Below are 25,647 nucleotides of genomic sequence, written 5' to 3' on the forward strand. Positions count from 1 at the left end.
TTAATATAGCATGATTCAATTCCTAGATGTTTGACATTGGACCCATCTCTTTGCTTCTTAGAACCTTTTTCTTCTTTTGTCATGAAAGTTGAGACTAGATCTTAGCAAATGCTTGAGAATTAATAGCCGGATCAATCTGAATGTATACTAGTTTTTGTCCCTTCTATGTTCTTACCACTGTCTTTATGCTACCAAAATAACTTAAGTAGTACAAGACCTTAAAGTCTAGTTGGGGAGAGAAACCTAAGACATATGGAATAATCTGATACAGTGTATAATGCATTTCTATAATTAAACATAATATATGCATTCTATATATATTCTCTATGTTACAGGAGTTCAGGAAAATGGAAGATCTGTCTGGCCTGAAGTATTCAAGAAATGCATCATATGAGAAGATGAGACCCAAGGTGACACTTAAAAAGAGGACAGAAATTAAGTAAGCTAAGATCAGAAACACTTCAGTGGGACAGGAAGCAATGTATGTGTACAGGAAGGAACTGGGAGATTGTAGGATTTGATACATAATGGGGAGAAATGGGAAAGAACACCATGTAGATAAGTAGCGATAAATAACTGAGAGTCTGTCACTCTAATCTTAGAGATCTAGACTTTACCAAATGGGCAACAAGATGTGTGTCATACACAGATTCAAGCAGCAACACAGATTACAAAAAAGTGGGAGAGAGATGCAGACAACGTAGTTTCTAAACTCACCACTCAGAAGCTATGTGGCTTTGCACCATTCATGTAACCTCTCTGCTTTATTTTTCCTATCTATAAAATGAACATGATAATTCTTAACTGCACAGAATTGACAGAAGAATTAAATGTATTATCATGTTCTGAAAGGTGTTTCATAAACAGAGGTATGTTCTCTCTCTCTAAGAGATGTTTGTCATTAATATATGATTCTTCTGTTTTATAGGTAACGTTACCATAGGGTCTGATACTAACATATCACCCCACTAATATCTATTGAGTTTATATTCAGAAAATTGCTTTGTAATTTAAAATTAATACTTTATCTTTGTGCAACACAAGATAATGTGGATAAATTCATCATTGCATTTGACCCTCAACCACAAAAATTATGTAGAATTTAGGACAGAATGATTATCCTAATATTTTGAGCACAAACAGGTTCAGAGAGGTAACCCAGGTGGAAATGCAACTGAACAAAGATTTTTTCTGGCTCTCTAATGTGGTTATCTACCCAAAATATCCTATTTCCGCCTCTGTCCCTTTTAAGTTTAATTTCACCTAATATCCATCCTCACCTTCTTGGAAAGTAATAGACACTTTGTCTACGTTCCCCTACATATCCTGTAAACCAACTGTGGCTATGGACTCAGTACTGGCGAGTGAGATGCAGGCAGAAAGGTCTTTGTACTCGTGAAGATCCCTCCCTTAAAAACAACTTATAGTTGTCCTTTGCCCTCTTACCCTTTGCCTTATAGCTGTTTAGATGGGGATGGGGGTGGGGTGTCCAGATCACCTCAGGCCATGAAAACAAGAGCCACTCTTGAGGGAGTGGTGGCAGGCAAGGACTTGGGTCCCTGAGGACTTCGTAGAGCAATAGCAGGAGTCCAACTTTCAATTACCCAGGTCTAGCTTTTATGTGAGAAAAATAAGTTCTTGTTATTTTGGCCTCTGCCACACAGAGCCAGCCTGAATCCTAACTGATAGAGATTGTTAATGAAAGCAGAATTAACCAAATGTAAGGTACAAACTACATGTAAGGTACTTAGATATTGCAAAATAAATGCAACCACTGGAAGGTATCAAGTTCAATGATGGTTCTTATGAGAAAGAGAAATGAAACCCCAAATTGTGCGTAACGTCTTTCGATAGTAAAGATTTCCCAGGACAAATGCTAAGAACATTGGTTCATTTAGCTAAAATAGGAGTCTAAAAAAAGCAACTATAAAGCTTTTCCTATCTGAGGGGAGTGAGAAAACTACTAAAGTTAGGTAGGGACAAAAACAAGAAACCTGTGTGAAAGTTTTATATGAACCATAAGGTGATAATGGCTTTTAGATGGTATGCTTTGGGAGACTTAGCAAGTCTATTTTAAAAAAAAATCAGTAAACAATTTGGAACGAGAGTTTTTAGTGGTAAAAGCTAAAAGCTATTCTCTTTGGGAGGGTTTGAATCTGCCCCTACAATCTTAAAAACTGGCAAATGACTTACCCTTATGTATAATTTATCTTCAGCATAGCACACTGGCTCTAGCTCACATGAGCCTTTTCTTACTCAGTGAGATTCCTCCTGAATCTCCAGTTTTCCTCTCCATCCTCAAAGCCACTGTCCCAATTCATAGTAAGTGGGTCACGCCATTCTTCCAAGTCCCAAGCACCTATTCCTTCCATTTCCCTGCTTTAGTCCCCTGCGTAATTCCTCTAGTGAATACTCATTGTCTACAAGATGGATCCAAAGTATTTACTCTGACTCTCAACACTCTTTATAACCTAGATCGAAGCCACGCTACAAGTTTATCACCTGTCATTCATCCCATTCATCATAAGCAGCTTCACAGAGTTTTCTGCCATTTCCTAGGTTCCCCCCTTGATTTCCACTAGGCTGGGTTTTTTTTTTCTTTCTTTTTTCTTCTCTTTTTGGGAAGCCTGTCTTTTCTATTTAACCACATCATAAGTCTTACTCTAACCCTTCAGAGATAGTTGTTTCCTTTTCCATAGTTGTTTATTTCATGGATATATCCCTGTTTAATGGCATTTGGAACAGAGTACAATAGTTATTTGTTTACACACCTGTCTCCATCCTTAAAATGCAAGACTCTTGAGTGTCTCTGCAACGTCTCCAGTTCTATGTACATATCTTGTATTTAATAAATGTTATTGATTATAAGCATCATGAAAAGACATGACCCAAAAAATTATTTCTAGAATCTTAGGTTTTCTTATTGGAATAAAAGTGTTTTTTAAGATAAAAAAAGAAATTAAAAACTTAAAGCATCTCAGCCAAATATTCAAGGTTATATATATAAAAATAGACACAGCATACATTTCTGCTACATGGCACTACTCACATTAATATACTTACTTACTGCTTCTAGTAATTTGATCTTCCTCTTCCTACCTTTTAACCTTGTGTTTTTGCTTTCTACACAGTCTCTGCTGGGAATGTCATTCCCCACATCTTCATACTGAATCCCCTGCTGTGCTTGAAATGATACACCAAAGATCAAGTGCTTCTCTCTCACTTCTCAGCTGTCCTGGCCCTAGATCCAGACTATATTTAATCACAATTTTTAATTTTCTTCCTTAAAAATGTATTTTGTTTCCCAACCACAACTAGTTCATAAGCTTTCCAAAGTAAGGATCACGTCTAAATCACACTTGTATAATATGGGAAAAAGGAGTGAATGGGGGGAGGAAGAGAGAAAGAGACAGAAACACAGAGAGAAAGAGAAAAGGAGATAGATAATAAATAAGCAGGGCAATATCTATTCTGCTTCTATTAAAGATCCCAGTAAACATTCACTGACTAAAGACAAATAAGAGCGCAAACATCTAATGTGACATTTGAGCATTTCAATCTCATCCTTTCCAAATAGAGTGTCTCATTCTAAACTTTATGTAAATCTGACTCTTATATTTTGAAAAATGAAACAATGAAGTGGAAATGGTTATTGTAAAAAAGATAATAAAGGGAAAGTGTAGTTTATTGAACAAATGGTGTTAGGAAAACTGGATATCCATATCTAAAAGGATGAAATTGGACCCTTATTATATATCACACACAAAAGTCAACTCAAAATGGATTATAGATCTAAACATAACACCTGAAACTGTAAAAGTGCTGGAAGAAAACATAGGGGAAAAGCTTCGTGACATTGATTTTGGCAGTGATTTCTTGAGTATGACACCAGAAGCTCAGGCAACAAAAGCAAAAATAGACAAGTAGGACTACATCAAACTTAAAAGCTTTGGTGCAGCAAAGGAAGCAATCAACAGAATGAAAAGGCAACCTAAGGAATGGGAGAAAATATCTGCAAACCATGCATCTGATAAAGAGTTAATATCCTAAATACTTAAGTACAACTCAATAGCAAAAAAAAAAAAAAAAAAAAAAAGCAGAAATATCCATGGGCTAAAGACTTGACTAAGACATTTCTCCAAAGATTATATACAAACAATGAATAGGCACATGGAAAATGCTCAACATCACTAATTATCAGGGAAATACAAATCAAAACCACAACGAGATTATCACCAGTTAGAATGACTACTATCCAAAAAAAAAGAAAAAAATAGAATATAGCAAGTGTTAATGAAGATATGGAGAAATTGGAAACTTTGTGCACTGTTGGTAGGGATGTAAATTGGTGAGGCTATTATGAAAAGAGTATGGAGATCTTCAAAAAATTAGATCTAGAACCACTACATGATCTAGTAATCTCACTCCTGGGATATAGCCAAAAGAACTGAAGTCAGGATCTGGGGGCTATGTCTGCCCTCCTATGTTCACTGCAGCATTATTCACAATCGCCAAAACATGGAAACAACTTAAGTGTCCATGGATGGATGAGTAGATAAAGAAAATGTGATATAAACATATAATGGAATATTAGTTAGCATTGAAAGGAAGGGAATCCTGTCATATGCAACAACATAGATAAACCTGGAGGCCACCATACTAAGTGAAATATGCCACTCCGGGAAAAACAAATATTGCAGTATCCCAATGATAAAAAGCATCTAAAATAATCAAATTCATGAAATTGGAGAGTAGAAAGGCAGCTATCGGGAACTAAAGGGAGGGAGAAATGGGTAGCTGTTGCTCAATAGTTATAAAGTTTCAACTAGGCAAGACAAATAAGTTCTAGAAATTTGCTATACAACACAGTACCTAGAGTTACCAATACTATACTACGCACTTAAAAAATTTGTTTAGAGAGTAGATCTCATGTTAAGTGTTCTTACAAGAAAAAAAAAAAAAGCAGGGGAACATGAGAAAGGTTTTGGAATTAATGGCTATGTTTATAACCTTGATTGTAGTGATGGTTTCATAAGTGTATGCATATGTCGAAACTTATCAATTGTATATATTAAATAATCAGGGATCTTTTGGTATATCAATTATACTTCAATAGAGCTATTTTTAAATAGAGAAGGAAATGGTTAAAAAAGGAACTAGTAGACGAACTGCATTGATACATCCAAGTCTCCACTTCTCCCTGTATCTATGTGCTCTGCCATATAAATGTGCGATGCTCTGGAAGGACATTCTGCCCTATCCCTTACAACTGTGCTCAGCCATGTGACTTCTATTGGCCAATAGGCTGTTAGCAGACGCAAGCAGATTCAACAAAGGGCTCATGTAGGCCAGTTTGTGCATTTCCCCTCTGCCACTGCATTGAGAGGAACATGCACAGACCAACCCGCTGGTCCCAGGTAAAGGATGGAAGATGACTAGAGCATAACAGAGCTGCCTCAGGAGTCCATGTCTTAAAATTTATCATGTACTTAACAAAAAGACATACATCAGTTATCATAGGTACAGTTCTAGTCAAAGGTTTAATTCTCATAAAAACCAATAAAGTAGGCACTGTCAGGGCCACTGATGAGGATTATGAGGTACAGAGGGTTTAAGCTCCTCAGTGGAAGATTCAGATGTCAAACTCAGGTAGTCTGGATCTGGAGTCCAAAATTTAATCACATGAGCAACTGATTCTTACTTCCTCTTGATATAAGGAAAATAGCACTTCTAGATTAACCAGTGGATAGTTAACCCCCAGATCTGTAACCCAGACAAGATCAGACCCCAAACACCAGAGACATCAACATTACTCCCGCATGCAAATGAGGCTATGTGATTGTTGGATACACAGCATTATTGTAGTAACATATAAATGAGTAGCAAAAGTTATTTACTGGGGGAGCTGGGTGGTGGCATTTGAAATGCCCTGAAATCTTACACCCAAAAAATTCTCAAATTTGGTAACAATCCTCAACATGTACATAAAATGAGCAATTAAAAGCTATGAAGCTAAACTTCTGTAAGTTAAAAATAATAATAAAGGATCAATTTTGATTCATCATGCTACAGGAAAAGATTGAATTATTTTTCTACAAGTAATATAAAAGTGTTCTATGAAAAGACGATCAAAGATTATACATACAAAATAATGGAAAATAAATGTACAGACTTGTACCCATCAAATAACTAATTAAAGTATTTTATTATTTCCTCGGACTTTATCTCTTTTGTGATAGGTTTCAGCTCTTTAAAATGTAATCTTTTGTGATTAATTTTCTCACCTTACTCATTTTTGTACCTAAATTTCATTTCACTATCCTATATTTATTTATTTTTTCAAAGGAGGGGGGGCCCAAAATATATAAGTTTTAAGACCTACAAAACTTAAATCAGTGTCAGGTTGAAGTTTAAGTGGAAGTAGAGAATGAAAGAAAAGTAACTCATGAGAAAGGAAAAACTAAAGAGATTATATTCCTTGAATGTCTACTTTATTTTCAGGCATCTGAGAAAAGGCTAGCTATTTTGACATGCAGAATGTTGCTTAAAGAAAAAAACTAAATACTTGACTACCTGACTTTATTTCAAGATATAAGGAGTTCTAATTGGGGGCAGGGCAGGGGAACAAAGTAAATAAATAAAAGGAATGAACAGTGCCATCCAAAACTTTGGGGTGAGATTCCACAACCTTAGTTAGCTAACTCGCACATAGTTCCTCATAAATATCTCTGTGATGTCCTTGATTCAAACGTCATTTATTCTTTCCATAAATATTTGTTGAGCACTTAGTATAGGCCCCATGCTGTACTTAGACTAGGAAAATAGTGACACATCCAACAGATGTGGTCCCTGAGGAATACACCTTCATCCGTGAGTCTCTCTGAGGCTCTCACTCTTCTGTGGGCAAGTTGAAGGCACAGGAAATTTTATTATCACCCTCAATGCCTAGCACAGCCTCTTGGTCTTAGAAGCCACTATTCAATATTTGCCAAATAGATAAATGAATCAGCAGTGGTTCCTCTTTAAGTCTGCTTATTCATAGCTTTTCTAGGTCATATTTCCATAATTAATCAAGTAAGAAAAAAAATCACAGATAATATTTACCACACATAGAATATATTCAAATATGGAATCTAAAAGGAAACCCAGAAAGCCTATGTGATTCAAAGTTTGAGAGGGTAGAGCATAGGGTGCATGGGGCTGGTGTGTGTGTGTGTGTGTGTGTGGATGTGTGTGTGTGTGCACGTCTGTGTGTGTGTGTATGTGTCTGTGTGTGTGTCTGTGTGTGTGTGTGTGTGTGTGTGTGTGTGTGTGTGTGTGTGTGTGTGTGTGTAGGGTGATGCAGGTTTTGGAGAAAATGAAGAGGAAGAAGAGAGTCTGGGGAATCTTTTACAACCAAGATACCAGACATCTTGTACAATTATATTGGACTGGAAAAAAGAACTGTGTAAGAGTGCTATGTCCTTTTTTATTTTAATTTTGGGGACAGCTCTGTGAGCTAGGTCTTGTTCTTTTCATTTCCTATTGAAATATAGTTGGTATAAAATATTACATAAGTTATAGGCATATAACATAGTGATTCAAAATTTTTAACAATTATATTCTTTTTATACTTACTACAAAATACTGGCTATATTCTCTATGTTGTACAATACATCCTTGTAGCTTATTTATTTTATACATAAAAGTTTGTGCCTCTTAATCCCCTACTCCTATCTTGCCCCTCCCCCTACCCTCTCCCCACTGGTAACCACCAGTTTGTTCTCTCTATCTGTAACTACAGTCTGTTCCTTTTTTGTTATAGTCTCTAGTTTGTTTTATTTTTTAGATGCCACATACAAGTAAAATACAATCTTTATCTTTCTCTGTCTGCTAAGTGAAATAAAAGTGCTATGTTCTTATTCAACTTGATTTCGACCTATTATCCACACAAGTTATCCCAGTGGCAAAAAAGTACAAGCAATCCAAAACACATCAGAAAGCATTTAATGTGACAATCAGTGAAGATGCAAAGAAGAGGAAGCGAAATAGGGAGATAGAGAGGGAGGGAGGGAAGGAGAGAAGGAGAGAGGAGACAAAAGTTCATTACAAACTCTTCTTTACAGCAGGTAAAGCCAGTATCCTCTCAAGTAACTTCTAAGGACAGATTCTTATTGCTTGTAATAATGAACAGATATAAAAGGGTACATTTGTATTTTGAAACTCTGGGTTGATTTGCAAAATAGGCAATGAAAGAAACGTATTTTATGACCCGCTAAAACCCCAAATAAATTTATAATGCAATATACTAAGATAGAACAGAGATACTTGGGTTTATAATCTGTGCACTCTCAATAAGACTGTCTCAAAAATTCAAACCATTTCCCACACTTCAAAACGTTCTCAATAAAGATGCTTTGTTCAAATGTGAATAACACCCCATTCAATAAAATCTTAACCTAAAATTAAGTTGGTACTGGGTTATTTTCCCCTTGAATCCTATAGTTTCTCGCAATAACATTTGTAATTGCAACGTTCATGATAATTTTTGTAGGTCATTCAATTGTTTTTTTTTGTTAGTCATGAAATTAGTATTTATTCCTAGCAATTATTTATCCTTTAATAAGGTCAGTTCTTCCCCCTCCCCATTTTCAACAGGAAAATATTATTATTGAATAATCAGCAAACTAGGAGATAGTCTCAGCTCTTAAATCCTCCAACACAAAAGCAGTTATAAATTATGGTATGACAGGGTATTCAGTCAGGCAAATTAATTGTTCCCTCATCCTAATTCCACAGCATTCCGTACACAGCACTTATCATGTTGCTTTTTCATATTTCATGTGTTTGCCTGAGCCTCCCTGCAAACTAGGAATTCTTCAAGAGTATGAAATATGTTCATTTGTTTGTTCTTATCCAGAGTGCATTGCACAGGAGAAGCTAAAGCAATTGTGGTCATTGAATTTAACTTTCTAAAACAGCATTTCTTACAAAAATTAAGGGAAAAGTGACTGTCTCTACTTCTTTAGCTTTAAGTCCTGAAATGAGGACTAAGCTTTAGTCCAGGGGACAAAGCTCTAGGTCATGAGCCCTAATTCTAACATTTGACAGCTTTGTGACCTTGGTGATTCTAAGTAATGTAACCTCTGGGAGCCTTAGTGTCTGCTCTAAATGTTTTACTAACTTACTATGTGGATCAATTAAGATACTAATCTTTTAAAAAAACTTGCTAAACTATAAAAGTAAAACACAAAGTATTATTGGTGCTGGTGGTATTGTTATTAAACCTCTAAATCTAGAGCTTTCATAAATGGGGGTAGGGGGTGATGCCTCGGTCATCCTTATCTCATTATTTTAACTTAAACTTCTTAAAATGTTATGGGCAAAAAAAATGTATTTCATTTTACATAGTTAAGATCCAGTAAGCAAAAATGACTATGTATTTTTTAAATGAAACAGTAAAAGTAATGTAAAAATCAACATACTTTAGTCTATGTTGATTAAGGGCTTTCAGTCTAATGCCTTATTTTATAAACAATTGGTCCAAAAATTCAACTGTCCGATTTATTTTCCCCCCTGAATTTATTGACTTAGGGGACTGAGTAGTGGTTTGGGGCTTAGAGCCTTAAAATTCTCCTTCCAAGCATTGGCTGATAGCAAACATTGTCAATTTTCAATATAGTGAAAATGAGCAACATGATGACCCCTTTCTTTGGCAAGAGCTACTAGAAATATTTGCCTTGGCTCTGGCAGAAATCCTGCCATGGGCTTTTAATCCTGATATTCCTAGGTTACTTCAAAGATGTTCAAAAACTTGCATAATTAACAAGTCAATTCAATGTGATTCTTTTTTTCCCCATAAGATGAAAAATGAAGCATATCACTATTGATAATGAAAGCAAATGCCTGTCATCACTCATCCACTGCAGCCTACTTGTCTTACACGGTAGACTTGTCTCACAGTCCATTTGAAGAATTCAGTGAGCAGCACAGGTGTCAATCCAGACCCATCGGCAAACACATCCTCCCCCAAATCTCTGCATGTTTTAAGGTTTCAAATTTGTATCTTCTGCAAATTTCCCATCAAACACTCGGTTGCCAAAATTGACACTATGGCCTATTAGGTTTATTCATGATTCACCACCTGTCTTCCAGGCACTGCAGTGTGTCAAAGACAGGCATGAGACCTGCCATCATGATGACGAAACTTCAATGGAAAAAATATATATACTCCACACCTGTATTCTGCCTCCAGCTTTACATATGAAGGCACTGCATTCAGCTCAGAAATGTGGTTTTGCCAGGGCCACGAAGTCAGCCAAAGAAGAGCTAGCATCTGTACTTAGGTGCTGCTGGCTGTAAGCCTATAAAATATTGGTGCTCTTAAGACATAAGAGAACTTCTAGTAACCACAGTCTAAATAGTTGTAAAAAAAATGGAACTATAATAAATAAATTTGGGAGCCTTAAAAGAATTTTTTCAGCCAAGCCAAAATGCCCCACCCAGAAAATACACAACCTTTATTTCTCAGTTAAAATTACACACAGACAACGCTAGTTAACTTGAGATGGTTTAGATATGTCAACCAAAGCTTTGCACTTCACTATTATTAATCACCAAAACAGGAAAGCACTTTTGAAAATCTATGCACATAATACTGATGAGCAATTATGTTTAAATAGTGGAAAGCCAGTGAAGAAGCCACAAAGGGAACATTCATGATTTCACTCAATTTAGGCTGACACTGTAACTCAAATGTTATTTTACCGATCCTGATTTAAAAATATATATATATATATAAAATATGTGTATATATATATAATATATATATTTGCTTCATTCCAAAAATATTAAATGGATCTACAGGAATAAATGTGGTAAAATTTTTTAATAATGGAGGAGAAAAAATTTGAAAAATAAGATGATGATTTTGGCATTACTGTTCTTTACCTTAAAATCTGTTTCAGCCCACCACTATGATAGTCCCATCACATTTAACCAATTATTCTATCGCAATGCTCAGTAACTTTCACTGATCCCTGATGTCCTAAAATATAAATTTTAAATTCTCCTATGTATCAGTTAAGGCGCTCTTAAACATGGTCCTGTCTGACACCTCCACTTAACCTCTTTGCTTCATACAAGTTGGTCAGCTCATTTTTCCCCAACACAGCAGGAACTTTCTCCACTAGGTGAGTTTGTGCCTCCTTATTTGAAATGCAGTTCTCCTAATCTTAGCTTACATATTTTGTTCCTATTTTTCAAAATTCAAGTTTAAAATCCACTCTCTCTGAGCACTAAGGCTTTTGGGAATCTCTCCCAGCTCTGAAATCTGGTGATATTTCTAATCCCTTGGCAGTACTAGTGCTACCTTGCATTATTAAATTTTGTTTTATGTAAATGTTCAACCTCCTCTACTATCATGGGAACAGCTAGAAAGCAGGAATTGTATTGGAGTCATCTTTGTAATCAGTAACTAGAACCCCGTTGGTCCTCAACACGTTGGAGTTAATAAAGATGAAGCATGCACCTGGGAGGCATCCAGGAAACTCCGGGCATTTTGTTGTAGCTGCCTGAAGCTATGTCTTTAGAAGGCGTTTGAAACTTGAACACAGTAAATGTTGTGAGAATTTACTGATACCTGTCGTAGACCCAGGAGGGACCATGTATTTGTCATCTTCATCTTGAGGACCTCCTTATTTTAAAATATAGTGGAATATTCCATAAAAGGACAGCAATGATTTGCACTGTACTTTAAAACAAATACCTTATTGTGTAACTCTGTCTCAAAGATTTCCGCTGCATACTACAACCTTCTGAGGAGTTATTTTTCTTTTAAATTCTGATGTCCTGGCCACATCCATACTAACTGAATAAAAGTCTTCAGGATTGAACCTAGGCACCAATATTTTTTAAAACTCCTCAGATGATTCCAACATGCAGCACTGTTCAAAAGCAATTTCATGGGTGGACCTGGAGACTGTCATTCTAAGTGAAGTAAGCCAGAAGAGGAAAGAAAAATACCATATGATATCACTTTTATGTGGAACCTGGAAAGAAGAAAAAAACAAAAGGAAAAAGAGTAGTAATGAACTCATCTACAAAACAGAAACAGACTTGCAGACAGAGGAAACAATCCTATGGTTACTGGGGGAAGGAGGTGAGAAGGGATACATTTGGGAGCTTGAGATTTGCAAATGATAACCACTATATATAGAAATAGATAAAAATAAATTTCTTCTGTATAGCACAGGGAACTATATTCAATATCTTATAATAATCTTTAATGAAAAAGAATATAAAACAAATATATGTATATATATGCACGACTGGGACATTATGCTGTACACCAGAAACTGACACATTATAACTGACTGTACTTTAATAAAAAAAGGGAGAGGAATTTTTTTAAAAAGCAATTTCAAATTCAATAGGTCTGAAGTGGTTCTAACAAGCTCCCTGGTGACGACATTGCATATTAAATCTTACTAGCCAGCAGACCAAAGACAGGTGGGGGCAGCATTGGCATCTCCTTCAGCTTATTGGAAAGGCAGAATCCAGGCCCCATTCAAGACCAACTGAATCAAAATTTGCAGTTTAACAAGATCCCCAGATGATCATTGTGCATTTAAGGTCTGAGAAGTACTGTTCCAGAGAGTGGTTCTCAAGTGTAGTCCTGTGAACTTGTTAGAGGTACAAACACTCGGCCCTTCCTCCAGACCTCCAAAATCACAAACTCTGGGGTTAGGGCCCCCACAGCAGTAGTTTAACAAGCCCTCCAGGTGATTCTGATGCAGAGTAAAGTAAAAGAAGCAATGTTCTAGAAGAAATCACTGCTCTTATATTTGACTGCACTTTGGAATCATCTATGTGATTTTAAAGGAGTACTGGTGCTGGGTTCCATCCTCAGAGATTCTGATTTTATTGATCTGCGTCTCAAGTTTTTTTGAAAGGTATCCAGGTGACTCTAATGTGCAAACATTTTGGAGCCATTGTTCTAGAGAACTTGGATATAGGTGGGAGGTGGACTGTCTTCCTTTGCATCTTAGTAGGGCTTTCCCTGCTCAGGTTATCAGAGTAATCCAAGGACTGAGAACAGACCACATAACCACATTCATTCCAACCCCCTCAGAGGGAAATTCCAAGTGCAGTGGAGTTTAACCCTATCTAAATTAGACTTCGATCAAATTCTCCCAAAGATGGGGAGGTTGGGTCTAGGACCTAGATGAGCACTGAAACTTCAGATGAGGTTCCAAAAAGTCTGTTACAGGCTCCTCAGAGCTCTGCTCAAGTTTTCCCTGAAGTTACTCTTGCTCAAACTTCAGACAGCAGAGATTTCTCCTCTTTAGACTTTCCAAAGCAATTCCTTCCAAGAGGGTAAATTATATACTTGAAATCTTTACCTATAATTCCCATTTTGCAGATGAGAAACTATGGTTTCAAAGCCAACTGCCCAAGTTTATGCAGCTAGTAAGTGGAGAAATGTATACTAGTATCTGTTAATATCCTTAATTGTCTGTCTCTAAAATCCTATGGACTATTCCCACCACCACACTGCTTCCCCAAGGATCAGGACTGATCCCTGGTACAGACTAAAACAACAATAAAAACGATGCCTCTGCCAATACCTAAGTAAGAGGAAGCACGGAGAAGGTTTCTTTAGGACATTTTAAAAAATTCAATTATAATACTATCGAGTAGGCTTAGTAATGCTGTACAGACATATTTTGACAAGGGTATGTGCTCTACATTCTGTCTCAGTGTCAGGGAAAGCAGACGTACTCAGTGCAACCTCACTGGATGCTGGCTCTATGCCTACTCGGTATCACTCCAGCTAGGCTACTGCATAATACATGGAAATACATACACACACAGCCTACACGCCTCAAACTTCCTAAGTCAGATATATGAAAAAAAAAACAGATTATTTATAATCTTTAAAGTTATTGTATAACAGCTTACTATTTCCAAAAAAGTTGTAATTTATAGTTAATATACATCAAACATACTGAAGAAAACAATCCTTTCAAATTCAATGATTAGCCTGCAAATCACCATAATATTTTATAAGTCATATTCCCTTCATAATACTTTTATTAAAGTGTTGTGAGAAGAATGTAGTGGTGTGGTTTAAGGGAATGTTTCTGATGCACTAAGAAATATTAACGAGGAAAGAGAAATTGGGTAGTCAGCATAGAATGGTAAAAGCAGTAACTCTGGAACTAAACTCACTGAGTTCAAATCTCAGGTCTACCATTTAATAACTGCATGACCTTGGGCTAATTAGTCAAACTGCCTATGCCTCAATTTACTCTTCTTCAAATTACACTACCTGCTTTATAGGGCTGCTATAACTCTTAAATAAATAAAATTTTCATATCTGTACTAGACACTTTAGAAAGTACTCAGTTAACATTACCTATTATTATCTAATATTGCCCAAACTCATACATTAAGAAATAATGCTTGGCACATAGGTTACCATTTTATTTTGAAAATCCCTCATTGAAAGTACATAGTTCTTATTTTATACTTCACAGTAGTATGCTCTGGAAAATACTGGTCCACATGAAAATAAAATTTAGCCCTTATTTAGTAGGTGGCTACAGACAAGGCTTCATCAAACCACCCACATTTAACAAATCCCAATTCCATTAATTAAAATCTTTCCATTAATTAAAATCTGTTAGGTCTGAGAATGCAGGCAAATCTGAATAATCTCTCAAGCAATATCTTATACATAGGAAGGAACAAAGATATGGATATAACAGAACTGAATTTTTTTTTACTCTATCTTGAGCAAATCAACTCACTTCTCAGAGCCTCGGAATCAGGTAATTTCGGGAAGATTTTAACAATCTCTAATTCATCACAACTCTAGTACCCTTTTCCACTACTTCAAGAACCCCCTGGCTCCTCTTTTTTCTTACCTTTAAAGCCCCTGAGTGTATATTTCCTTTTTCCTAAAACATAAGTTTAAATTTAGCTGCTGGTCCTAGTTGAATAGTAAAAGCAATGGCTCCCTCCCTTCTGGGTAAATGTACCATTTACATACTTTCAGGAACTGATACCTCTGTCATTATTACTATGAATATATATTCACATAACACTTTGAAGATATACTTAAAACTGTGCAAGAGTGGTGTCTTCTTTTACTATTATTGCTATAGAGTTCACTTTTCCAGACTAAGCATACTCAATTTTCTTCTTATTTTCATAATGGAAAATGACTTCCTTACCCATCCTTTGAAGTCTCTTAAAATGCTGTCATTCTCAAAAGAAAAACAAACCAAAAAAAAAAACAGGATTTAATTTGCATTAATCCTTCAAACTAGGTGTTGTCTGACAAAATCATATCCACTTTTTATGAGGTGCTTCTGAGAACTCACTTTTATTCATTTATTCAACAAATACTGAAAACCTAGTATGTGCCAGGCACTATTCTAGGTACTGGGGTTACAACAATGCAAAACACAAACCATGCTCCCTGGCCCTGTACAGCTTATACGCTAATTAAGCCTTTAAATTTAAATGGTCTTCTGATTATACTATTTCTACTATGAATTAACCTACCCCTATCCATTATTAAGCCACTACCCATTATTAACGTCTTGTTACATGCCAACACCAAGATAAGTCAGACGTAGTCAATGTCCTAAAGGAACTTATAACTTAAAGAAAATAAATACATCAACACAAATGAAACTGCATAAATATTTTAAGAGATGTACAGTGTATGCAGAGGAAAAAGCAGGACTTCCGGTTTTAAAAATCAGAAAAAGTTCTCAAAGACAAAAGGCAATCGATCTTATTTTCAGAGGATGACATAATTAGTGGAAACAAATAACATAAACAAGAATGGATGAGGAAAACGTGTAGTACATACACGGGCAACACTTTAGGGGAGGACGGACATCATAAAATAAATGTATTATATCATGGTAAGTGGTCGAGAGGGGAAAAATTAATCAGGTTGCCAAGAGAGAGTGAAGTGTTGGAAGATAGGGTTTGAAACATATACAGATTAGCCAGAAAAGACCTCCATGAGAAAAGGCTTCACTTTCGAGTAAGGGAATGAAGATGAGGGAGTGGGCTATTTAGATACTTGGAGAAAGGACATTTTAGAAGATGCTGAGAGCTGTATCAATGCCTTGAGGAGGGAACATAATTGATGTGTTAAAGGAATAGCTGGAAGACTAGTTAAAAGAAAGAGGAGAGAGAACCATCAGGAGCTAATGAGCAGGATTATGTAAAATTTAACTGGTCGTAGGACGAATCTGGCTTTTACCCTTAATGGTGTGTGATGGAACAGAATGGGTAGAGAAATCAGCGATCTGACCTGTTTTAACTGGCTGCTGTGTGGATACTAGATTGAGGGGGAAAGCCTTACGGAACAAGATTAGTTAAGAAGCTACTGCAATAGTCCAAAGATGAGAGCAGCTTGGACTAGGGAGTGGCAATAGGGTTACTAAGAAGTGGTCACATCCTGTATATATTTTAAAGGTAGAGTAAATTTACTACTGTTTTCAAATTCAGTGCAAAAATTATTGCACTATCGGTTTTCACAATTTTGCCCCTTTTTTGTAATATGTTTAAAAAATTAAGTTTCAGGTTTTTCAAAGGTAAAAACAAATGCTGCCAACTTACAGGCTTTCTAAGTTTCAGATCTATCAACAAGAGTGAAGATGATCTTTTCCAAAATCTCATTTTACAGAACAGAAATCCAAGGAACAGAGAGATTCCATGACTTAAACAAGATCATACAGCTGACTAGGGACAGGACCTGGACTGGAAACCATGCTGTCTGACTCACAGCCCAAGCTACTCTGCCTTACACTTGGTGATATTGAAGTGGTTTATACTCTTTCTTGAAGGTATTTTTTGGGGGGTGTTTGTTTGTTTGTTTTGTTCTATTTTGATTTCACAAACATTGAGGTATCCCAAACTCAAAAGTCTTTAGGGACTAGCCAGGTAGGAGGAAAATGTGGGGAAAAGTAGGTGCACCCATTGCTTGAATACACTCCTTTTTTTCCCCCCTAAAGTATGCCAGCTAAATGAAACACACCTGCACAGCCCTCCAGAATTGGATCTTGGAAAATGTCCACTGCTGTCCTAGGCAGAAGGACAAATAAAGACGTTACACTCTAACAGGCGAAACACAAATGCAGATAAGGAATTGCAGTCTAATGTAACTTCTGCAACCATAACAGTACACACATGGTTCAAAGGCAGTAGAGTGAAGTAAGCAATGCAGGGTACTGTGTGAGGGTGGCAGCTGAGGGGACAGCTGGAGAAGCCTTCACGCTGACCAAGGAGGTAAGAGTTTTGAAGGGTTCTGAAGAGTAAGTAAGAGTGATTTACCAGGCAGATAAGATTGGTGAAGTCATTTCATGCAAAGGACTTAGCATGTGTAGAAGTTTCAAGACATAAAACTATGCGGTACAGGCTTACTCATATCATTATATATGCTTTCTTTGGTAACTCCCCAATCCTATGTTTGATCACGTATCTGTCTAGAATTGTGCTCTGACTCTGTCCAAGAAATAAATCAAAATGGAACAGATTCCACACGTTTGAGCTAATAGCAAGTCCGAATTTCAGTATGCTTTTCAGTATACCTGCAGACCTATGCTTTCCCTATTACGTTAGGAATCAGATTCCCATAGAACTCAGTATGACAGTCCCCAAACAGAGACTGCTTCATTAGCAAAGGTGAAGACTCCCAATCTTGGGTGCAGAGGAGAGTGGCCCTTCATATCTCCTGCAGTGCATCAGAATTACCCAGAGGACTTACCAAAACACAGATCGCTGAGCCCCAGCCCAGGGTTTCTGATTCAGCACATCTAGGACGAGGCTCAAGAACGTGTTTTTCAACAAGTTTTCAGATGACGCTGAAAACTGGTGGTCCGGGGTCTGCACACTTTAGAAACCACTAACTTAGAGTGCACTTCAAGACCCACCCCACCCCACCCCCAGCTAAGTATTTTTAAATTCTTTGATGTAACAAGAGTTCCTACCACTCAGAATTCCACTTCTGTTAAAATGGTCAATGTCTATAAGCTCCTTGCAAGCAAGGACTCTTACCCCTACTGATGAGAATAATAACAACAACAACTGACAACATTCAACCACGTTCAGGCATTATTTTAAGCACTTTTTATGACCACCCATTTAATCCACACAACAACCTTATGGTCCAAGTACTATTATTATCCCTACTTAACAAATGAGGGAATTAAGATAGGAAGAAATTAAATACTTAACGCCAAGGCATTGAATCTCAAGTCAGATTGTCTGAATTCCATTCTGGCTCAGTCTCTTATGTCTATGAGTCTCCAGCTATTTATATACACCTTGAGAAGATCACATCGGGATTTGCAAACTGAAGATTTCCTGCCAGTAACATACCTTTCTGAACAAATGGTATTTATGGAAATGGAATCTGTCGATCAGTTTTTCTGAGCATACATTTACTTCTATATGAAAATTCAAGGAAAGGCTATAAACAGCTTACAGATTCTCTGCTACTCTCATTCTGTAAAATCAGAGGTTGTTTAAATCTGAGAAAGTTTACCTGATTTGCCCAAGACTAAAGCAAATGTCATCTCACACAACCTCAGTCCTCCCCTCTTCTAGGAATACACTTGGTGGAGTAGCTCCTCTAAGATTCTTAACCACTATGTATCCTGCTTATAAATATGCCCATAAATAGTCATGGAGCACCTCGGAGGAAGGATAATTTCTAAACGGTTCATGTTTTACTTTACTGATCAGATGGACATACGAAGGCAGAAGTCTTAGGATCAAAAAGAAATATAACTTATAAGAAGATACAAAGCCAAGGTCAAAAAAGTTTGAGGAGCTGTTTCCTTATGACTTTATGTGAGTTGGTGAGCTATTAAAAGAAAGAACTGGACTTGCAAACATTTGAAGGAATAGTCTTTAAAATTAGAACACAGTTGACAGAAACAAATTTCAAACAAATGCCCATTACTTTTCTTCTAGCTATGAAAATCAAAAGGCAACATTTTTCCTTTATTTACAAAAAAAAAAAAAAATCAAGTGAAGTAACTACATTCATAAGCTAAGGCTGAATATTAATTTTGCTCTTGAAAAGGCATGCCACTATAAGAGTAACAACATTACATGTGCCAAAGTGTTGTTCAGGAATATGTAAATAACCTTGCTTAGAGAAAACCAGCAGGCTAACACATGCATTTCTTTTTCTTTTCATCCAGCTTGTAGGTGTGATTTCACACATACAAACCGACGATATATTCTTGAAGTATAGGTGACAGTAGAAGAAAATAATATCCCTATAATTGGATACGGCATAGCCTTTGCTCTCCCATCACTACTGTAATGTGTATGTCTGAGTAGGTGAAAGAGATTAGCTCCATGTCCAGAAAGGCCCCTTGTTAGGAAGACAGGACACCTTCATAATCCTTTGCAGGATCCCTCACATCCTTAATGAATTTCCCCAACTATTTGGATCATGTTTTCGTTCATCATTCAGCAATACATACAGAGCTTCTGTTGGCTTTGGCTATGTCTATCTATTTGTGACTGGTGGTATCAAAACATCATATGTTTGGTTTTGTATAGAAAACATAGCTGGATGACTAGATTTTTTAATTTCCAATTGGATTTCTGAAACTCTTTTGAAATATGTTTTTTTATGCTTAACTCATGGTGAATTTAATACATTCATAAAAATCTGAAGAAACTGTATTTGTATCTGTAATTGGTAGTTAGGAACACAAAATATTAGAGGCCTAGAATCAAAAGTCAATCAATAAATTCTAGATTAATTAAATACAAATTATAAAAATGAAGCTATTCTTTACTAAAATATGGGAGAGTTCTTTTATAATATTGGAATGAGTAAAACTTTTCAAAATAGGAAAGAAAAGCTGAGGGCATGAAAGCATATTTAAAATAAAATAAAATAAAGCATGGCAAAAAAATTCAGAGACAAACAGCAAAATGAGTAAAGATATTTGCAACTCACATAACAATGAGCTGAGTTTTAAAATAGGAACAGACTTCCTGCAAATGATAAAACAGACATGTTATAAAACAGATATAAACAGACATTTTATAGAAAAAGAAATGCAGATGGCTCTTAAAATACTTGAACAAGTGCTCAACCTAACTTATAATAAGAAGAACTAAAGTTTATGTTTTTAGGTAACAAAGAACCAAAAGTTTAATAACACATTGTGTTGACTAGAAGATAAAGAAACAGCCACTCTCAGAGGAAATTTGTACAATGGAGAGCAAATAGGTATGTTTCCAAAGGATAAAAGCACAAAACCTTGACCCAGCAATTCCTCTTCTAAGTAGCCATCCTATAAATACACTTGCACACATGGAGCATGACTTCTGTACAGGATATTGTTTATAGTATAGTTTGCATTAGCAAAATACTAGAAAGACCTGAAATGTCCTTCAGTGGGAAATTAAGTTAAATCAATTATCCCATTTAAATATGTACTAATATGGAAAAGTCTTGTAGATACACTTTAAGTTAAAAAAAGTAGTAAACAAGATAGATAGATAGATAGATAGATAGGCAGATAGAGATAGATAGACTGATAAATATGATATAGATATAGTATAGAAATAGACATATAATATTGTATGTGTTGTTAATGCACCCACTGCATCTGGAAGAATATCAAAAAATGTGGCCAGATGGCAGAGAGAGGAGGGACAATAAATGTCTTCCTGCCAGAGTGGTTGAACAAAGTTGGGTTTAAGGACTCTCAGCAAAGAGGAAAATTATACCCATAGCAGAACAGAGGTGTATTAGTAAGCTGTAAGAAAGGACTTCCAGGATTTGGTCTTGGGTTAAGTGATTTTTAAGGAGACTCAAAGAAAGCAGATTTACTCCAGATTGGATGCTCTAAGGAAGCAGGTGTAATCCTGTAACTGGATATCTTAATAATGCTTATCTATAAGACAAGAAGAAGAGACCAAGGCTCTGTGTTGGGTGATGAAGCAGCAGCCACCCATATAAGCCAGGATAGAGAAAGATCTGATCATTCTGTGGTTTGGACAACTTTCCTGTTTTTGTCTATGCTGATACGTGATTACAGAGTAGTCCTGTTTTTGTCCTGATCCATCATGGTCACAGTGGCCTTGTCCGATCTGGTCTTTTGATGAACTGTTTATACTCAACAGAAGCGCACGAGGCCTGCTGGCAGTGCCGAGCCAGATCCTGGCTGTCAAGCACTGTTTGGCTCTTTTTCAAATGTATGTCCTTTTTTTCTGCCTTTACAATTTTGTAGCATGTACTCATCTTACCTATTCAACAAAATAATTTTTAGAAGAATCTCAAGACTGAAGGAGATCTTAAAAGTCACTGACTTCTGAGGTTATGCCAACCACCACCATCTCCACTCCTACATCAAAGGGGTTTTCTTGCAAACCCTTTTTTTACAAGTGCCAGTACAGCATCTGCTTGAACAGCTCCAGTTTCATCACTGTACTCGCTTACGAGGCAGCTCATGCCATAGTTAAACAGCTCTTAATGTTTTTTTTTTTGTTCAGAGAAAAAGTGAACAATGCATTTGGTTATAATATCTTAATTGTTTTCACCCCAGTATGCTTGACCTATTCAAATGTATCTTCTATGGTAATAGTGGAACAGAATAATTACCTTTCTAATTTTATGTAAAATATTCCTATTAATACTCTCCAAACTGCAATTGTCTTTTTCTGTGCCAGTGTTCCAACACAGTTTTGCATCTTTTGTTAGCATTACATTTGCAGAGATTTTTATCTGTTGCTGCTGACAAACCCATTTGGTTTTGTACTCAATTACATGTAATTAGTCTTTTCTTCATGAACAAAAGAACAGGTGTCTTATCAATTCAATCCAAGACATTATGGTAAGGTCGGTTGGACCTAATAATTTCTACTGAACCAAACAACACACTTCTGACAGATGCTCATAGTAACAAGATTTTTTTTTCAAACAATCAAAAGCTTTTACTCCTGCCCACACAAAGTAGAAAAAGAAAAGGCATTTTAACAACTTAGAGGTTTATAATTTTCTATTAAAAAAAATGAGTAGAATTTAAACTCTTCTCTAATATTTTTACTCCAATCCATACTCAGAGAAGATATAAGTACAAATTACTTGTTTTCACTGGAAACTTCTTAATTAAAATATCTTTGTGACAGGATCAAAAAAAAAAAAAATAAAGCAGTTGAAAAACTGGCAAAATCTGAATAAAGTCTATAGCTCAGGTAATAGTATTGTACCAATGTTAATTTCCTGGTTTCAAAAATTGTGCTGTTGTTCCATAAAGTGGTACCTATTAGGAGAAGCTGGGTGAAGAGTACACAGAAATTTCCCGGGTTATTTTGTAATTTTTCTGAAGTCTAAAATTATTTCAAAAGAAAATGTTAAAAAAAATATGTAGGTGGGGAGAGTATTTAAAGAAAGATATATCAAGATCAAAACAAAATCTCCTCACTTGTGAAACTTAGATTCTCCTGGGAGGAAGATCAAAAATAAACAAACAGCAACAACCCAACCCGTATGTCAGGCCATCACAGGAGCCATGAATAGAAAAAAATACTGGGCTATCAGAATAGACAGGGCCAAGGTGAAATGGATGATTTTACATAGGATGGTCAGGGAAGGCCTCTTCAACATCTACAAGAAGTATTTTAGCAGCACTATTTGTAATCACCTTAAAATAGAAATGATAATTATCCACCAAAAAGAGAATGGATAAATAAATTTGGGCATATTCATGCAATAGGATACTTAACAAAAATGAAAATTAATGATATAAAGCAAATATATCACATACATACACCTCACAACCATAATATTGGGGAAGAAAAAGACATAAAAGTGTATACAATAATGCTCCTCTCGTAAAAAGTTAATAAACATGCAAAATAATACTAGGAATGATTTAATGATGACTATATAGATATATGAAAACATAAATTTCTCAAACTGCATGGAAATGTTTAAAAAGCCAAATTCAGGGTAATTGTCATGTCTGGTATGGAAGGGAAAAGAGTTCTCCACCAGGAAGAGCATCCAAGGGCTTCACACGTACTTATGTTTTTAACTAAGTTTTAAGCTAGGGGTTGGGTATCCAGATGAATGTATCTCAGTCTTATTATTTTTATGTATCTAAACTCCTTTTAATACCCATATATCCAAAGTGTGTGTAGTAGTTCATCCTAGTAAAAAAAAAATAAGACATTTTAAATGTGAATTTTGACAGTTGCTAAAACTATTTGACAAAATGTATCACCCTCAGTGTCTGTGTGTGTTATGCATAATGCCATCATGCCTATATATATTTTTTTACTACACATATGTATGTGTATAAATGTATGTATGTATATGTGGGTGTGGAGCTACACTAGCCATTGACCCAGCATCAGCAGAGAAAGCACTTTCCAATTATTTTTCTAAAAGCAGGGAAGGAAACACTGGAATTTGACACAACATTGTAAAATGATTATAAATCAATAAAAAATGTTAAAAAAAAATAAAAGCAGGGAAGGAAGGATTTGTGTAGCTGACCCCACACTTTGACCCTCACCCTTCTACCACGGCCCCAGGATAAATGTTATGCAGCTGCAGGATAGCTTTCTGGGTTACAGCTGCATCCTGTGCTGAGCATGGCTATTTGGCTTTACTTGAAGATTGAATCAATCTTCATCAATTTCCAATTTTTCTAAGTTGGGTGAATGGTGCTGACCAGAGCATATTATCATCTCCAGTCACCTGATTTTATAGAAAAAGAAACCAGATTGAAGGGTATCTCAAGATAGCACGAGTGACACAGCTAAGCAACATCCTTGATTCTTTCCGTATATACCTGTAGCTTCACTAAATCTACATTCAAGTACAGATGCAATACGTGAAAATTTGACATGGAGAGGAAAGCATCCTCATTCTTCTGTACTCAGTTAGTTAGAAACTTAAATCATTTAAAGAATGCATTCCCACAAATGCAAACCAACAGTGCAAACCACAATAAGCTAATCAACTACTTTGCAGAAAACTAGGATAAAATTCTCTATAACAAGGTCTCTTTACTGTAATTCATATTTTGTAATGTGTAACATTAAGTGAACAAAGAATAATTTAGAAGGGGTGGACAAGAGCATTCTCATACTCTAGGAATTACAGATCTTTCCTCAGATCTTCATTTTTATTTCAAAAGATATTTTACCATAAAGTATCAGGCTTCTTATATTATCTTATGCAGTTTGGTAGAATGTCAGTCTGACCACAAAATCATATCCATCAGAAGACAACTCAACTGGATATATGTTTAATGAGCATTTACTATGTGATCAGCACTCAACCTCTATCAGTGAATACAGACAAACTTTAGGGAACAATATGACACAATTTTAGAATAACACAAATTTCCCCCCAGGTATCTGTATATGATTATGCAGAAGCTGAAAGATTCAGAGTGATCATCTTTGACTCTGAAACTTGTATTCAAAATTCTTCTGAAATGCAGATGTACTCTGTCAGATCTTGATGATTTTGTTTAGTTATCAAACTTGTCAACTCTAAATTTAAATTTGTCAAACATTATTTCCTGAGATATTATCAATAATCTTTTAATATTTACATTTTTTCAAAAAATTATAAGCAAAATTACAGATCTATTGTAATTTATCTTATTATATATACTGTAAAATATCATATTTTAATATAGTTTTCTTTTTAAATAATTTTGCCCTCAATCAAAATAACACGCAATGTATATATGTATATATTCAATGTTTATCTTGAGAAGTAATTTTAGTCTTCTAGAAATGACGTTCTAAGAATTATTATAACATGTTTACTGTTTGGTTCCAGGAATAAAATACCATTTTGTGCAGGAAAGTCTCCCTTGTTCCTACAAATATTTAACATCATCCTGCCTACAACTATGGGTGAAAGGATATTCTGGTCCACTGACCAGTTAAAACTCCTTCAAGCCTCCTATGTTCTTAGTGAGTACATAACCTCTCTCTCCCTTCTCTTTGCTATAGGTAATCACAGCAAAAAAGAATAAAGGAAAAGATAATAACTTCCTAGCAGTTAAACAGTTTCAAAGGCAGCCTGGCCACGCTTCAAGTCTAAGATACACTGGGCCATACATTTGATTGTAATTGGTTTGCAAGAAGCTAATGTTCCTTACTGTAGTCGCTGTTCTCGTCCTTGGTCCCGTCAATGGTACCATCTGGGTGCATCTGCAGAAAATATCCCTGCTGGCTGAATAACCTTGTCACAATTCCTTTCAGCTGGGGTTCTGCAAAACAAAATGAAATTATTATTCAAGTTTTAATTTTGTTTATAATAATGCACACTTGCAAATTGTCAAAAAACATTCTCTAAGTACATTCATAAATGCCAGTGGCTTAAATACTGAAATAACTATTTGGAAAGGGGTCATTTTGGTAACATAGCTTTACTTTTTTCTCTTTCTAGAGGCTGATTCATAATATTTTGCAACAGTAAACCAAATGTAAATTAAAAAATAGCTAATAATAATCAGGAAAATACAGAAGTGAGCTACAAAATGAATTATTTTTTCCCTTGTACATCTAGTGTCTGGCTGCAAGATGCCACCAAGTTTGTGGTCCCATTCTAGCATCACTGTTCAGATCAAACTGCCA

General features: G+C 35.8%; 1 protein-coding gene across 3 annotated transcripts in view; it reads right to left on the bottom strand.

The window, feature by feature from the left end:
• Nucleotides 1-25,647, bottom strand: part of FGF12 (fibroblast growth factor 12) — a 503,860-nt gene that overhangs the window by 160,244 nt on the left and 317,969 nt on the right. For all 3 annotated transcript variants that reach the window (XM_010994373.3, XM_010994372.3, XM_010994371.3), the window contains one exon: nucleotides 25,170-25,280. In XM_010994373.3, coding sequence (XP_010992675.1) covers nucleotides 25,170-25,280 — 111 coding nt within the window. The remainder of the gene's footprint in view (nucleotides 1-25,169; nucleotides 25,281-25,647) is intronic.

The sequence above is a fragment of the Camelus dromedarius genome, chromosome 2 (genome assembly GCF_036321535.1).
Source record: "Camelus dromedarius isolate mCamDro1 chromosome 2, mCamDro1.pat, whole genome shotgun sequence".
Lineage (NCBI taxonomy): Eukaryota > Metazoa > Chordata > Mammalia > Artiodactyla > Camelidae > Camelus > Camelus dromedarius.